This window comes from Girardinichthys multiradiatus, chromosome 21 (genome assembly GCF_021462225.1).
Source record: "Girardinichthys multiradiatus isolate DD_20200921_A chromosome 21, DD_fGirMul_XY1, whole genome shotgun sequence".
Lineage (NCBI taxonomy): Eukaryota > Metazoa > Chordata > Actinopteri > Cyprinodontiformes > Goodeidae > Girardinichthys > Girardinichthys multiradiatus.
Window position 1 is genome coordinate 30,825,200 of NC_061813.1, and position 14,826 is coordinate 30,840,025.

General features: G+C 39.0%; 1 protein-coding gene across 3 annotated transcripts in view; it reads right to left on the bottom strand.

Moving 5' to 3' along the window:
* Nucleotides 1-14,826, bottom strand: part of tmem108 (transmembrane protein 108) — a 61,688-nt gene that overhangs the window by 26,562 nt on the left and 20,300 nt on the right. For all 3 annotated transcript variants that reach the window (XR_007035778.1, XM_047350155.1, XM_047350156.1), the window contains exon 3: nucleotides 2,566-2,649. Coding sequence is in view for 2 of the 3 variants with exons in the window: in XM_047350155.1 (XP_047206111.1) it covers nucleotides 2,566-2,649 (84 nt within the window). In the remaining variant the exon portion in view is untranslated. The remainder of the gene's footprint in view (nucleotides 1-2,565; nucleotides 2,650-14,826) is intronic.

Genomic DNA, 14,826 nt, shown 5'->3' on the forward strand with positions numbered 1-14,826 from the left:
TAAACTGCTCAATCAAAACAAACACAAAACCAAAACAAAGTCCAAAATGGCAGATCCTGACAGAACACTTTGTGTTGTACCTAACATTTCCCACATATATTTATTATCTCTGTAATAATTTTGTCCTAATTAAAATTAGAAAGTCTCCATCTGTATCAACTACCTGTGCTGCTGGGCCAAACATATGTCCTTTTTGAACTGCTGCTGGGGACCTTACAAAATCAGTTCAGGGGCCTCATTTGGCCTCTGGGCCGCACTTTGGACAGCCCTGGTCTACATAGAACAGAAAACGAGGTAGAGAATCAATTTTAAAAGATGTCACAATTCCTTTAGCTGAATGTATAAAAAGCACCAACTGATGTGTGAATCTCTGTTTAAAAGACTACAAGAAAGTGTCGCTAATATCATGTGAGAGGGGAGAAATGTCCTCCACTACCAGATTACATGATATATGATGCTTCATTTGTTTTATCTACAGCATCGCTTATCTTTTTTCTCCTATAGATGGCTCTTCCATGAGGAGAAATATCTCTAAACTGTGCAGAGACATGTCTCAGGTGGGCCCTAACCTAAAAAGAAAAACCTAATGAAAGTGTCCCTGGGGGAACCTGTGGCTCAGCTGGACCAGCAACAGAAAACATTAAAGAAAGTTTCAAAGAAAGGATTTACTTAGGGGGGAAAAACATAATTTTCTCCAAAATATGGTTGTGATTTTAACTTTGAACAAAACTAATCCACAATTTCAACCCTGATTTTCTCCTTCTTCTCAGCATGACTTCTCTTCCAGCTCTGCGACAGTTGAAGGCACTCAGCTTACAGTGGTCCAGGTTTATCTTCTCCGAGCAGATTTGTTGGAAAATGCCTGTGGCTCCTCTGCCCTGAGGTGTTGTTTAGGGGGTGAAAACCAGATATCATCAGCCATTTTAGCAAACTGTCCTGGATCGCTGGTACCTCTCAATCTGGCATTAATGTTCCATATTCATTTGACATTCCATGCTGGGATCCTGCCAGAGCTCAGTACATCTCCTCCCTGAGCTGGTAAATTTCAAATAGCATAGACTTGGCAAACAGCAAGTCATATAACATATCATGTTATGTCTGTAAACTGCAGGGTTCTGGAGGTATTTTCATGAATCAGAAAAGAAAGCGCCAGAATGCTTTAAACATCTTATTCTCCCCTGTGGGATTTGGTTAGTTATATTTAATAGATACAGATCCTTCCTAGTAAATTAGAATATCTTAGAAAATTCAGTTTATTGTATTTCAGCATTTAAATTCATAAAGTTAACTTTTTTATAGAGTCATTGCACACTGAGTAATACATTTCAAGTGTTTATTTCTGTTAATTTTGATGATTATAGTGTACAGCTAATATTAACCCAAATACAGCTGCATGCAGAGGCTCTTAAAGCACTTACATCTTCCGTGACACTTTTTCCTTCCTCTTAACTTTCTGATAATATGCTTGGATACAACCCTCTGAACAACCAGCGTCTTCATGAAGAATCTTTTGTGCCTTGCCCCGCTTATGGAAACTTTATTTAAAAAGCACTTTCAAAACGGCAACAATCACTTGACTTTGCTCCTGTTGGAAGCCTGATATTACTTTACCATTTCTCTAAGATAGCTCATTGTTTCGAGGATAAATACATGTCAGTCAGTCATTTTCTACCGCTTATTCCATAGTGGGTCACGGGGGAGCTGGTGCCAATCTCCAGCAGTCTATGGGTGGGAGGCGGGGTACACCCTGGACAGGTCGCCAGTCCATCACAGGGCAACACACAAACAACCATGCACACACTCATTCATACACCTAAGGGCAATTTAGAGTTACCAATTAACCCAACAGGCATGTCTTTGGACTGTGGGAGGAAGCCGGACTACCTGGTGAGAACCCACGCATGCAAGGGGAGAACATGCAAACTCCATCCAGAAAGACCCCAGAATCAAACCCAGGACCTTCTTGCTGCAAGGCAACAGTGCTACCAACTGCGCCACCGTGCAGCCCACACATATATATATATATCTATATATATATAGATATATATATATAGATATATATATATATATATATATAGATATATATAGATATATATATATATATATATATATAGATATATATATATAGATATAGATATATATATATATAGATATATATAGATATAGATATATATAGATATATATATAGATTGATACAGGTGCAGAAACCTTTCATATACACTTCCACTATCAGTTTGCTGTGGAGGAAGAAACACTACACATAGTTCAAAATATCTCATTTAGTAAGATCATTATTAAATGAAGGTTAGTTTATTAAAGTCTATAGTAACTTCAAACTTCAAACTACTGGAGCTGATTATTATTTTTTAATTTCTACGTTAATGTTGACAAATTTCATAAAAGAAAGTCAACTAGTTTTCTGATACTTGGAAAGATAAATATACTTAGAAAGCACATGAAAATACAAACTATAATTCCTTATATGAAATGTCCACTATCATGCTAACCAGTACAATTACCCAGGCACCAGTCCCAGTCAGCTCCCACCTTCCATCATCTACTCACTCAGCAGCTGGCAGCGCAGGACCTGCAGACTTGTCTTCATGGTATCATGTGGTCCGGCTCCTCCTCCACAGTGCTCATGGTTCTCTGCAAAAGGAACAAAAGGAAAGATGAAACCTGGCGCTAAGGTATCAAAATCACATCCAAGTCATAGTTAAGTCTGATGCGGTGTGATTATGTCTGGGCAGATTTACAGAGCAGACATAAAGACTCTCACATCCTTAACTAGGCCAATGCATTCTTTTCAGCAAGTAATGAGTGGTGTTCTGTCACAGAATGATTCACATGTGGCCTTTTGGTAAAACGAAAGCCACTCACAAGCCTCATTTCACCTTTCACACTACAGAGGCATGCACAAAATGATGCTTATAAGTTTCATTCTTTATGAGAAATTAACCCGCATAAAACACTATCTAATACCAACCCCCTTCATAATACACACAAAATCTATATTTCAGAAAAACCTTTAAGACTTGAAGCCTGTGATTTAGACCAGAAATTCTTAAGAAAGACAAGTGACAAAATATAATTGTTTTTATATTGTTTACAGTGCTATGAAAAAGTATTTACCCCCTTATATAATATATATTTTTTATTTTAATTCAGACAAAGATGATCAAAATAAACACAAAAATCAGTTTTCAAATAACGATTTTAATAATTAAGGCAAAATAGCTGAGCTCTAGAATCAAGAAATCACTTAAATAGAACCTGTCTGACAACATGAAGTAGGCTAAAATATTGTATATTGAGATAAAACAAAGCCAATGAAAATTATCCTCCTGGAAAGATTTACCAAGCCATTTATAAGGCTTTTGGGACTCCAACAAACCACAGCGAGAGTCATTATTAACTAACGGGGAAAATATAGTGGTGAATCTTTCCAGGACTGGCCAACCTAACAAAATTACTCCAAGAGCACATCAACGACTCCTCCAGGAGGTCACAAAAGAACTCAGAGCAACATTGAAAGCTCTGCAAGCCTCACTTGCCTCAGTTATAGTCTGTGTTCACAAGTCAACAGTAAGACAGAAACCTGACAAAACAAAAAATAGGATGTTGCACACAGAGATATCAGTTGTAAATGTGAAATTGGATTTAACACCCCCCTAGGATGATGGCTCAGGATGCGGCCAGCTTGTCTTTCAGTGGCTGATGGGAGAGGACAGATGACAAAGCCCAGACAGCTGATCTTTTCATAAGCTTTTTCATTTTATAAATGCAACAATACACCAGATCTGAGTCACACTGTTTACAGAGCTGTCATTGGGGCAACCTTATAATGGCTGTAAATATGTGGAGCAATAAATGTGCAGGCAAGCACTGGCTGCTTTTGTGACAGCAGAAATCATTGTTCTGTAGCTACAAACAACAAAAAAGCAGAACAAAAAAAATCACCACAACAAAACCACATTAACTGTGAAAAAAGGCCATAATTTTCTTTGGGATTGTTCATTTTAATTGCATTGCATTAAACAAGATTCTAAATGGAAAATTAAAAAAGAATAATTGAAATATAAAGAGAGCACCAAGAACTATCAGTACTAACCACATTACTTCACAATGCAGGGGCATTGTTCAGTTTTCTGTTTCTTTATTTAGCACCAATATGCTCTGAATATTTTTAAACATTTGAAAACAAAGATCTATTATGATTTTCAATTTAAATGTACTTCAAAGAAAAAAATCATGGCCATTGTTTTAGCTAGACAGCTAAACAGAGACTAAATGAATGTCTAAGAAATGTTTAAGGCTCAGTAGAGGGTCATTAAAGATAATGATAATAAAAAAATACAGCTGAAATCACATCGGCACCTATTGTTTCTATTTACATTTACAAGCATCATTAGCATTGCAACACAACTACCAATTATTTGCGGGGCCAAGCCAGGTCGATGTGCAATGGGTATCATGACTAGATCTGTTTATGGAGGGTTAATAACTATTTGTCCTGCCATTAAAATAAATCATGGTAAGGAAACTTTCCGGTTAAAACTTTGTTTAATTTATGACAAAGACTATACAACTCAAATTCTGCAGTTTTGAGTGTGAATGTATAGAATTTATTGAGATTCAGTGTTAGATTTCTTACAAAACTAACTCTAATACCTCTTCTGTAGTACAGGTATTGCAATTCACTCCCAATACAGTCAATCATTGTATTTCATCTATAGAAATCTTTTATAAGGCTTTTCGGGGAGAGGGGCTTTCTGCTTACATCATTCCTACTGCAGAAATCATAGGCCAAATAGCCCTGAAACAGATCAGGAAGGGAGGGAGATTAACCTGAACCTCTTTGGTGGAGCTTTGCGCTGTAGAACTGTATCACTGACCCCAGTTTAATCTCCCCTACATACATCTGTAAACTGTACTACAGCAATATTTGGTATTGATTAAAAACATAAGACTCAAGCTGTCATAAAATGGGTTTCTGATGGACCAAAATGCAGGGAAGAACTCCTGAAGCTCGAGGTTTTCAGGTAAGATGAGTCTTTATTATCCATGGCAGGACACAGACAGGGTAGCCAACACGCGAGATTGCACATACACATAACATAAGGAACCAGCGGGGAACAAAGGAAACAAATGGGCTTAAATACAAAACTGAACAGCAGGGGGAACCAATGACAAACGTGACAAGACAATCAGGGAAAATGCAGAACAGGTGTGGGCTTGGGGTGCAAGGAGACAGAAAACAAAAGACTAGACCAGGTAATTTAACAAAAACTCAAGCTCAAGAACTCTAAACACAAGCAGGTATAACATAACTCCTCCCTTTGGGGGGGATCCCAGATGCACACAAAACAAAAACAAAACAAACATCCGGTAAAGCAGGTGGGCGACGTAGGGGCAGGCGATTAGCAGGCCGGTGACGTAGGAGCTGAGCAGGCCAGTGACGTAGGAGCCGATGAACTGACGGCCGGTGGCGGGACCAGGAGAACCCACGGCAGAACTCAGAGGCGTGGTGCAGAGACTGCTGGGACCTTCGGCAAGGCCTTGGAGATCTCCAACGAGACAGAGCAGGTGGAGAGGGTGCGTCCTCACACCCCTCAGGGACAAGAACAGGAAGTGGAGACAGGTCCTCCATGAACTCCTCCGGAACGGGAACCAGCTAGGGAGGCAGTTTGTCCTCGGAGCCCTCCGGGACAGGACCGGGAACAGGAGCAGGGAGTGGAGGCAGTCCATCCACGAGCCCCTCACGGACAGGAACAAAGTGTGAGGTTGGCTCGGCTTGGGACCCCTCCGGAACAGAACCAGGAACTGGATCGGGGTGTGGAGGCGGTTCATTCATGAACCCCTCCGGAACTGGACCAGGAACAGGATTAGGAGTCGGAAGAAGTGGCGAAGGCTGATCAGGAGCTAAACCATGAGCCCGAAAGCCGCCTCCAGCTTCAGTGGGGATTTCTTTAAGACCCTGCTAAAACCATTCACTATCTGGCTGATGTTTATTGTTGTGAAGGCTAAAAATGTGTCACACTGCTTCCTGTCTTGCCATGTAAGCAGGCGTACTAAGAATTGTATGTTACATGGCTCTGAAGATAATGAAAAAAATCTTTTATGGAATAGCGCAGTCACATCTTTGAAGCATGTGTTGCTTTTGACACAATCTGGTTCTGAATAGTCCATGTGTATTGGGATCAAGGATGTGGACTTTACAGCATTGTGCCGCATCTGGACATCATAACTTACTTTTGCCATAATTTTACATTTTTTTCATTTTCCGTTTTGTTTTTATTTTTTTCCTTCTGAGAAGGAACTTCGAAGCTCCACGGGTGCCTCCAAGTGGTAAGATAATTACTTGTCAAAATAATAAGAATGCAGGTAAAGCGGTCAGTTGCACTTTCAGATTCAAGCAACCAACAAGCAGAAGTGACCACACATCTGTGTAGCAAAGCCTCAGATTAGGTGATGTTATTAATGGGTATCACAATATTTGAGACACAGATGTATAAGTTGTGTTACTAGTGATGCACATGCCTAATATGCATGGCGTGTGTAAGAGCTGCAAGGGTCATGCAGAGAAATTTTTCAACATGAAAAAAACCCAAAAACATAAGAAAACCAGCGGCAGCCCGGGTTATCAGGTGATCATTTTGTGTATGATATGATGTAAATGCCATGAAAGGTGATTTCAGAATGTTGTCTTCCAATGGCTTAATATGTTTTTTTGGTTGAGGTTACATAATGCTGAAAACATAGAGCAGCCATAGAGAAGCAAAAGCTTCTTGCACCAAAATGAAAAGAAAACAGCACAATCTGTATCTGTGGAGAAAATAGAAAAATAGAAAATAAAAAAACGAATTTTCTAATATGCTTTCCTAATGCTGCCTATTCTTCAACAGTTAAGGGAAAAAACACTTGCATGGCAACTGACATGCTCGCAGGCGACAGGCCTCACCATAGCAACCTTAATGGTACATTACTGTAAATTCACATTCATTCAAACGGACGTTTCAGGGCTCAGACAAAAGTGGGGGGATTTAGAAATCCTCACACAACCCAAACTAAATAAAAAGATCCACTCACAGTCTTCTTGTTTTCTGGTACTCAGAAATAGGTCATGGTCCTTGTAGATCATGGCATGCCGTTCTGAACAGTGTGCATGAAGGCAGGGTGGGGGTGGTAGCGGGGCTGTAGGCCAGCACCAAGGTCAGCCGAGATGGCAGAATGAAATAAGGCACTTGATTGCAATGAGACCACTGCTTGAAGAGACAACAATGCTTTAATTTTGGACTTCCCTCAATTCTGTACATTGGGAGGGGAGGGTAGCCTGAGAGTTTTTCTACAACAGGAGAGAAGGGGGAGGAGAAAGGGGAGTATGGGAGTCAGTGAAAATGGTGTGAAACACAGTATTGTGCTCTCACAATCTACTGATAACTGGACCCTCAACAAAAACTCAGCTCAACACTCACGCCCCACTCCCTCTGGTTCTAACGTGGCACCCTTGTGCATCCAGTTTGCTCTTAGTTATAAACTGTGGGGAACTTTCTGGAAACATCTTCCTGTGAAGAAGGGTGCAAACTTTAAAAGAAGGTGGTAAATCATAACTGGGAAGACACAGAAAGTAAAAATAAATATTGTTATTTTAGCATGATATTCATTTGTATTCACTTTACTCAGTGGTCTGTTAGAGAACATTTGTGGACAGACAGCATCATAAAGACCAAGGAACCCCACAGACAAGTTCGGGATAAAGTTGAAAAGAGTATAGCACAACTGGAAACCTCCCAAAACATGGCTATTCCCCTAAACCAGGGCTCTGCCACCAGCAGCTCTGGGCAACATGTAACTCTTCAGGTCCTGGACAACAACTCTTGATGATAACTTTAGCCAAAAAAGTTTTGTAATATTAAGGTAACAAAAAAGGATAGTTTTTGCAGATTTTCTGTATGTTTTCATGCAATATCTGCATAGACTTTCCACAACAAAATGACACTAATGGCACAAGGAAAAGAGTTAACACTTTTTGTCTATAAATTTCAAACTTCATGCCTTATTATCTCTTTTTTCCACAAGTATGGTATCTTCGATTTAGGAAAATGTATTGCTCGTTTTTCATAAGAGATTTATACTTTTCCTTGTTCTGAAACCTAAAAGAATAACTAATTATAGCACACATAATGGTCATGTTGGTTTAGCAGCTGTAGACAAATTCTATTTTAGTATGAGCGATGACAAAAAGGGCTCTGTGGATTGTAAAGGTGACCTAAACAGCTTCAGGCCAGACAAGGACAACAATAATCAGAAAAGCGGCCAAAGACTCTCTGGAGGAGCTGCAGAGATCCAGAAATGGGATGAGAGAATGTGTTAAGAAGGTCAGCATAAAGAAACCTTCTAGCAGGACAGCAAACCTAAACATACAGCCAGAGTAACAATGCATTGGTTCAGGACAAAGAGAGATATCCTCCAGAACACTAGTACCCGTAAATGCATCAAAAGGTGGTTCTACAAAGTATTGACTTAAACAAGCTAAATACAAATGCACACATGTACACTTCAAGTATTAAGTGTTACACAACAAAGAGTTAAAGGTTTGCAAAGCAGTGTATCCCTTGTATTTATTGTTTCTTTTGTGCATGTAAAAATCTGGTTTCAACAGTGCTGAATTAATTGAAGTCGCAGGTTGATGTGATCTCAGATAGTTCAGCTTCATTTCAAGTTTAACATGACCCTGCCCTTGCTCAGCGGCCCAGAGGGACATGCAGTCTCAGAGGTTGTCCACATTCCCTTTGATGCTGTTTCACCCTTTGATGGAAATCAGCAAACATTCCCTTAAAGCACGATGGCTGATGCATTTTTTTGGTGTTTCCTGAGTTGAAGATGATGACGCCTAAATCTGCTGCAGACTGCTCCTGTTCTTCTAAAATGAGAGCTTATATCTGGGAAGCTTTTCATGCCATGTTGATTGTCAACTTGCAAAATTACTTGGTGCCAAATTATATGAGAAAGTGCCTGCTTGTACCGGTTTCTGTATATGAACAAATCTTGATAGAAATTTTAATTTTCCTTCAGTATGAAGCTGAAGTACCAGCAGTAATTATGTGTCTGACCTGTGGGACTTTGATAACTAAATAATTCAGCTACCAGACACACAATAAATGACTGCAACAATTGAGTGGGTGAAACAACAGGCCCAAATTAAAGCAAGCAGTAGGAGCTAGTTTTCTATAAGAAGTCTTATGGCCAAGATGCTTTGCTGCGCTGCATATTTGAGTCAACCTGGAAGGTCAATGTGGCAGAGAAAGTTGCTAGTGTTGTGTCATGGAGGTTGGCAGAGGCTGTTCAGGTTTTCAGTCAGCACACTCACCTCCCATTAAGCCCTACTAGCTGTACAGCAATAATTAAAAGAACATCAGGGTCCCGGTTTGCCATTTCTCTGATGGTAAACTAACCTGTTCCAGCCACAAAGCTAAAAATAGCAACATGAAAAAAACATTTTATTAGGACTGTCAAATCGCTGTTAGACGTCTATTAACTTGTACCCAATGCACCATAAAATGGCACTGAAAGATCCTCATTTTAATTAAATGATCAATATTGAGGTCCATGATGAGACTCATGTCCCGGTACCTGTCGTACTGGCAATAGTACCCAGTGTTAGAGTGAGTCTCAGCAACTCATGCAGCAGGTTTTGCACCTAAAGGCAAGTCATGGACTACTTGCATTCTAAATGTTTCTGTGTTTTCCTCTTACAATTTATGTGTTTTTCATCTGTTGCAATTACAATAGTAAAAGAGAGACTAAATCGGCTGCTGTGACTCCCTTGCTGTGCTCATACAGCCACAACTGTCCAGGGACAGCTTTGCAGGGAGCAGCTGAAACTCGGTTCTTTAAATTCTATGATGTTCAAAACAATGGACCAAGTTTTTGAAGACGGATAACAAATTTTCTGTAGGTTACATATAATTAACAGTAACTGCACTAAAATATATTATGAGCCTAATTATCAATGAATTATTTTAAAAGAGAGCAAACGAGGAAGCATGAACCTAACACTGCAGCAAACTGCTCTGCATGACAGCATCACTAGCAGGACCAGAACAGTGTAGCTGTATGTTTAGAGTCAGATATTCGTTTCGAAACAAATTACCCTATGTACGTTATAGTCCAGGTTAAACCAGCCTATATATTGGGTTGTTCAAGCTTGTCTCAATCTAAGATGATGCACATGCTTATTTATATTTTCACAAATAGGAAAAAGGGTTCAAAAATCTCAAATTGTGTTTTACAGAACCAGTAAAATATTCTACTTTTGTTTGGATCAGATTAACAAACTAGATACTATCAGATACATTACAGCCACTATATGCAGTACTTGTAATCCAGTGGTTATACAATGAAAATCTACTCTCAAAACCATGAGAATTTAATCCTATAATGCCAAAGGAACTCTCAGAGGGTTTGTTTGTCCAAAATGTTACACCAGCAGTTTTATTTTTTGTGATAAAGGAATTTCAGATTGCCATGTGACTCAAATCTATTCATGCCCAAAAGGAAAAATATCCCAAACTAAAATGTCTGCAGAGCTATATATGTACAACTGTCTCCGATTTCTGCATCATACTGGAAGATATCTGTGCTCACTGAACATCTTAGCCTTATTCCCAGGAGGAAAAATAGGATACGTCAGTCCCAAAAACACTCTTTTCGTTTTACTTTGAAGCGCCATTGAGATGCGTCTAAAAACACTGAATATTGCCGTAATCCTCTCTTAACAACCTCACTTCACAGAAACCATGTTGCTGCACCTCTCAAAGGATGGATGAGAATGAAACCCGTTCAGCAAAAGAAATCCCACTCAAGAGAGTATCGAGGCACCAGAGCTCAGGGTCAGCTGAGTAGGAGTGGAGAAACAGTACCGGCCTCTCCATTACTCAGCAGCGCACCAAAGACAAACCAGCGACTAAAGTAATTCATCAGAGGAACTGAGGCATGTCTGTAGGTGTATAAATATACGAGAAACAGAAACAGTGAAAAAGATCAACAGTGAACAGCCACAGGTTCTCCTGATTTACATGGCTGCTCTGCAGACCATTTACAAGCAGAACGTTGACCATTATGAACTTCCTGTGAATGTCATGACTTGCTTAAGTCTACTGGAACGGCATTATTTTAAATATCAGCTCTGTCAGAACAGGTCCAGCAACCGCGCTCAAGTTCTTTGTGTTCAGTAAAAGTCAAGAGCAAAAAAGTGAAGTGCTGTCAGTGAAATGTGAGAAAATTTAGGACTTATGAACGTAGATGTTTTCTGCAATTTAGGCTTCAAAACTGACAAGATTTAAAAGAGAAAGATCTTAAGATATGTCAGTACTAGGCATTGTCTGGCACATGATTATCATGGTCTGATACTCCTAAGTAAAAATAACACGATTTTACTGCATTTACACAAAGATTTATAGAAAATGTAAAATGTAATCTGTTTGCTTTTATTTAAATTAGCCAGCCAACTTTCAAACAGTTTCAAAACAGTGTTGCCTTAATTAGACCGACAGGTGGGAGTTCCTTAGTTTCCATACCTTGACCATACCTGTGTTTCTTATAGCTAAAACTGTTTGCAACGAACTAGTCTTTTCTTTAAATATGAAAGAATGTATGAGCCTTCATTCAGCCAGCTGACCAGCAGTGAACATTAACAGGTAGGGGAAGGGCACCGTGGTGTTACTTCATGCCAACGTTCCCCAATACTTCAGGTTTTCAGGTCCCACTGTCCTGTATGTTTAAGATGTGTCCCTGCTCCGGCACAACTGATTGAAAAGATTGCATCACCTCCTAAATGTGCCATCAAGTGCTGCAGAAGCCTGTTAACCATTCATTAGTTTAAGTGAGGTGTGTGGCAGCAAGAAAACACCTAAGACATGCAGGACAGTGGGCCAACCAGGGTTGGGGACATTTGGTCTATGCTACAGTTGGAGAAAACTCCAATCACTCTGGAACGTTCGCTGGCAATTTATTTTAGGGACTTTAAATCGGAGGAATGGTATGGCATAAAACTTTAATTCTATTGAATTCATAACTTTATAAAACCACAATATACAGTTATACCGGTAACCGGCACATGCATAGTCAATATCTACAGTCGCAGTTATACCTTCGCATAGCAGCTGTCAAGATAATTTGGCCACAAAGAATGGGCTCCTGGCTTTAAAGGGTTGGGCTTTGGTCTGTGATGACTTCCAGTAAAACTTTAAGGAAGATCCCCATCAGTAATTGTGCTCCAAATACCAAGACAATTCCCAAGTTAATTCATCAGGAGGCTACGTTCTTTCTTATCCACTTCAAATCGAAGCCCAATCTATATTTTAAATAGAATTTTATTGTAAATAATTATACAATCTGACTCAAACGTTTAGTGAAATACGTGTACTTTGTTTTCTACACATTAACAATTAGACTTTGTGGAGTACAGGTTTGCTGCGTAACACACTCTTGAGGTAAGATGTGGTGTGCTGACAGAAAACATGGCCTTTGGGAATAACCTTTGGCAGACTTGTTATATCACCAAAACGAGGAGAACGACCACAGAGCGAAGATCAAGCACTGGGAATGATAGAGAGAGCAATGCTGTGATTGTTGTTACAAGTCAGAGCTGACAGACAGCAGCACACAAGAGACAGCGCCATGTTTCTGTTCTCAAATAATTGCTTGGTTTGAGACAGACAGACAGACAGACAGACAGACAGACAGACAGACAGACAGACAGACAGACAGACAGACAGATAAGAAAACCATCTCTACAAAAACATAGCATTTTGAGAAAAGGTGTTTAAAGTAAAATGTCATACTTACTGAAAATAACAAGATGCTATTTTTAAAAGTATTTTTTCAGTTTTCATTGCCTAAATTTAATTAAGTTTTTTTTGTTTAATAATTTCCTTTTTTAAAAGTGTTATATTTATTGAACTTTCATAGGGCTTTATTTTATGGTATCATCCTAAATTATATTAATATTTCCTGCCATCTTGCATTATCCAAAATGTTTTTTAACTTCGTGTTGAAAGTGTTCTCTTTTGTTGCCAAATTTCTAGAAACATGTTTCGAGAATACACATTTTCTCATGTTTTTTTTTTTTTTTTAAATACATTAGGCCTTTTGCAGCACCTACAGGTCGCCCTGAATGGAACTGGCTTCACATATTCTCACGTACCTGAAGACTCTCAGTACACCTGCAAATCCCTGCACAGGCCTTACTCCTTTTCTCCTGAGAGTTATGGCAGTGGAGGAACAGACATTGGGATGCAGCTCACCTTCACTGCTGTCTAACTCGTAAATATCCCTCCCTCCATATCCTCTTTCCTTTCATCCTGATGTAACGCTCAGACGGAGCAAGCGGCTCGCAGATGATCAAGAACGTGACACTACAATGTGTCACGTCTTCTGAGACTTGTCAGAACCAGTAACAGGATCTAAAAATAGCCTCACTGCAAAACAAGTGAAAGGGGGCTTGGAGGGGAAAGGTGAATTCACGAAACTTATTAAATGCATGAACAATTATGAGGAAATATGCAGCAAGTTCTCACACACAATACTAATAATAATGCTGCAGTTTTAATTCTAACATGTCCCGAAGATACATATATTTTATCAAACAAGGTTTCATTAAAATGGCCCAAGCAAGTTATTAATCTTTTTTCTCAGGCAGAAAGGACCTCGGCCTTGAGAATAAGTGAGCTGGGCAGCTATGAAACCTTTTTACTGCTGTTTTTTCCTGTTTTAGATGTTAAAACAAAATCTAGAAAACTATCCGATATGGGGCTAATCTCTGGCTGTTAAACACAAAGACCTCTGAAGACGCTCCACATACCCAGACCCGTCAGTCCAACAGAGCGAATTGATACGTTAAGTCTGTTTTAACTCACTAATGATCAGCTAAATAGGCCCACAAAAGCAGATAAGAAGATAAGTTACATCAAAAAAAGATATATGATATTGGCCAAATTATTAAAAGATTACAAAATTGCTGGTTAATCACACCATCTCAGCCTTTAATTGAAAAATAAAGAGCATTCCTGCATATTAAAACAACCAGTTTGTTAAGTGCCTGCTTGATGATGATTTTTTTTGTACCATTCAAGGACTTTGTTTTTCATTCCCTAAACCTGGAAGATGTCAGGTTCTTCATGTTCTGTAACATTCTGCCACAGGATGAGATGTTGGGGGAAACAAGCCCTTGAGCTGCAAACCTTGATGTTCCATCTCTTCTCTGGCCTTTAAAGTTGAGACACACTTTCATCCAAATAACTATCATCTTTAGATTTCTTCTCCAGACTTAGTCGTCATACTTTAAGTCCCTTGAAGCAATGAACACGAGGAATAATTTATAGAGGCCAAATCAATATCCACAATATATTTTTTTTATCTTTACAAAGTGTGGATATTTGATGCATTGATAGACAAAATAAGCTTATTGTGTTGCATCGTTTGAAAGAGATTACTCAAAGGACACTGGGGACTTCAACTTAAAAATGGCTCACTGTAGTTTTCAAAGCTGTATAAAGTTGTTATCTTGTATTAGGATAAATAAAGTTGTGATTGTTGTTTGAAAAATTCAGAGTGATTCAGTTAAATCTTTGTCTTCTTGGTCTGAGAACCTAAAGATTGTCAATATTTCTGGCACAATCAGTAGAGACTGCAGGAGAGAGATTAAAGTAAATGAAAATTAGACTTTTTATTCTCTGAAGGACTTTGGTTCTTGTATGTCTTATTGGGTTTAAGTTCTGTTTCATTTTGGATTTATTTTGAATGTTAGTAAATTCTTTTGTTTAC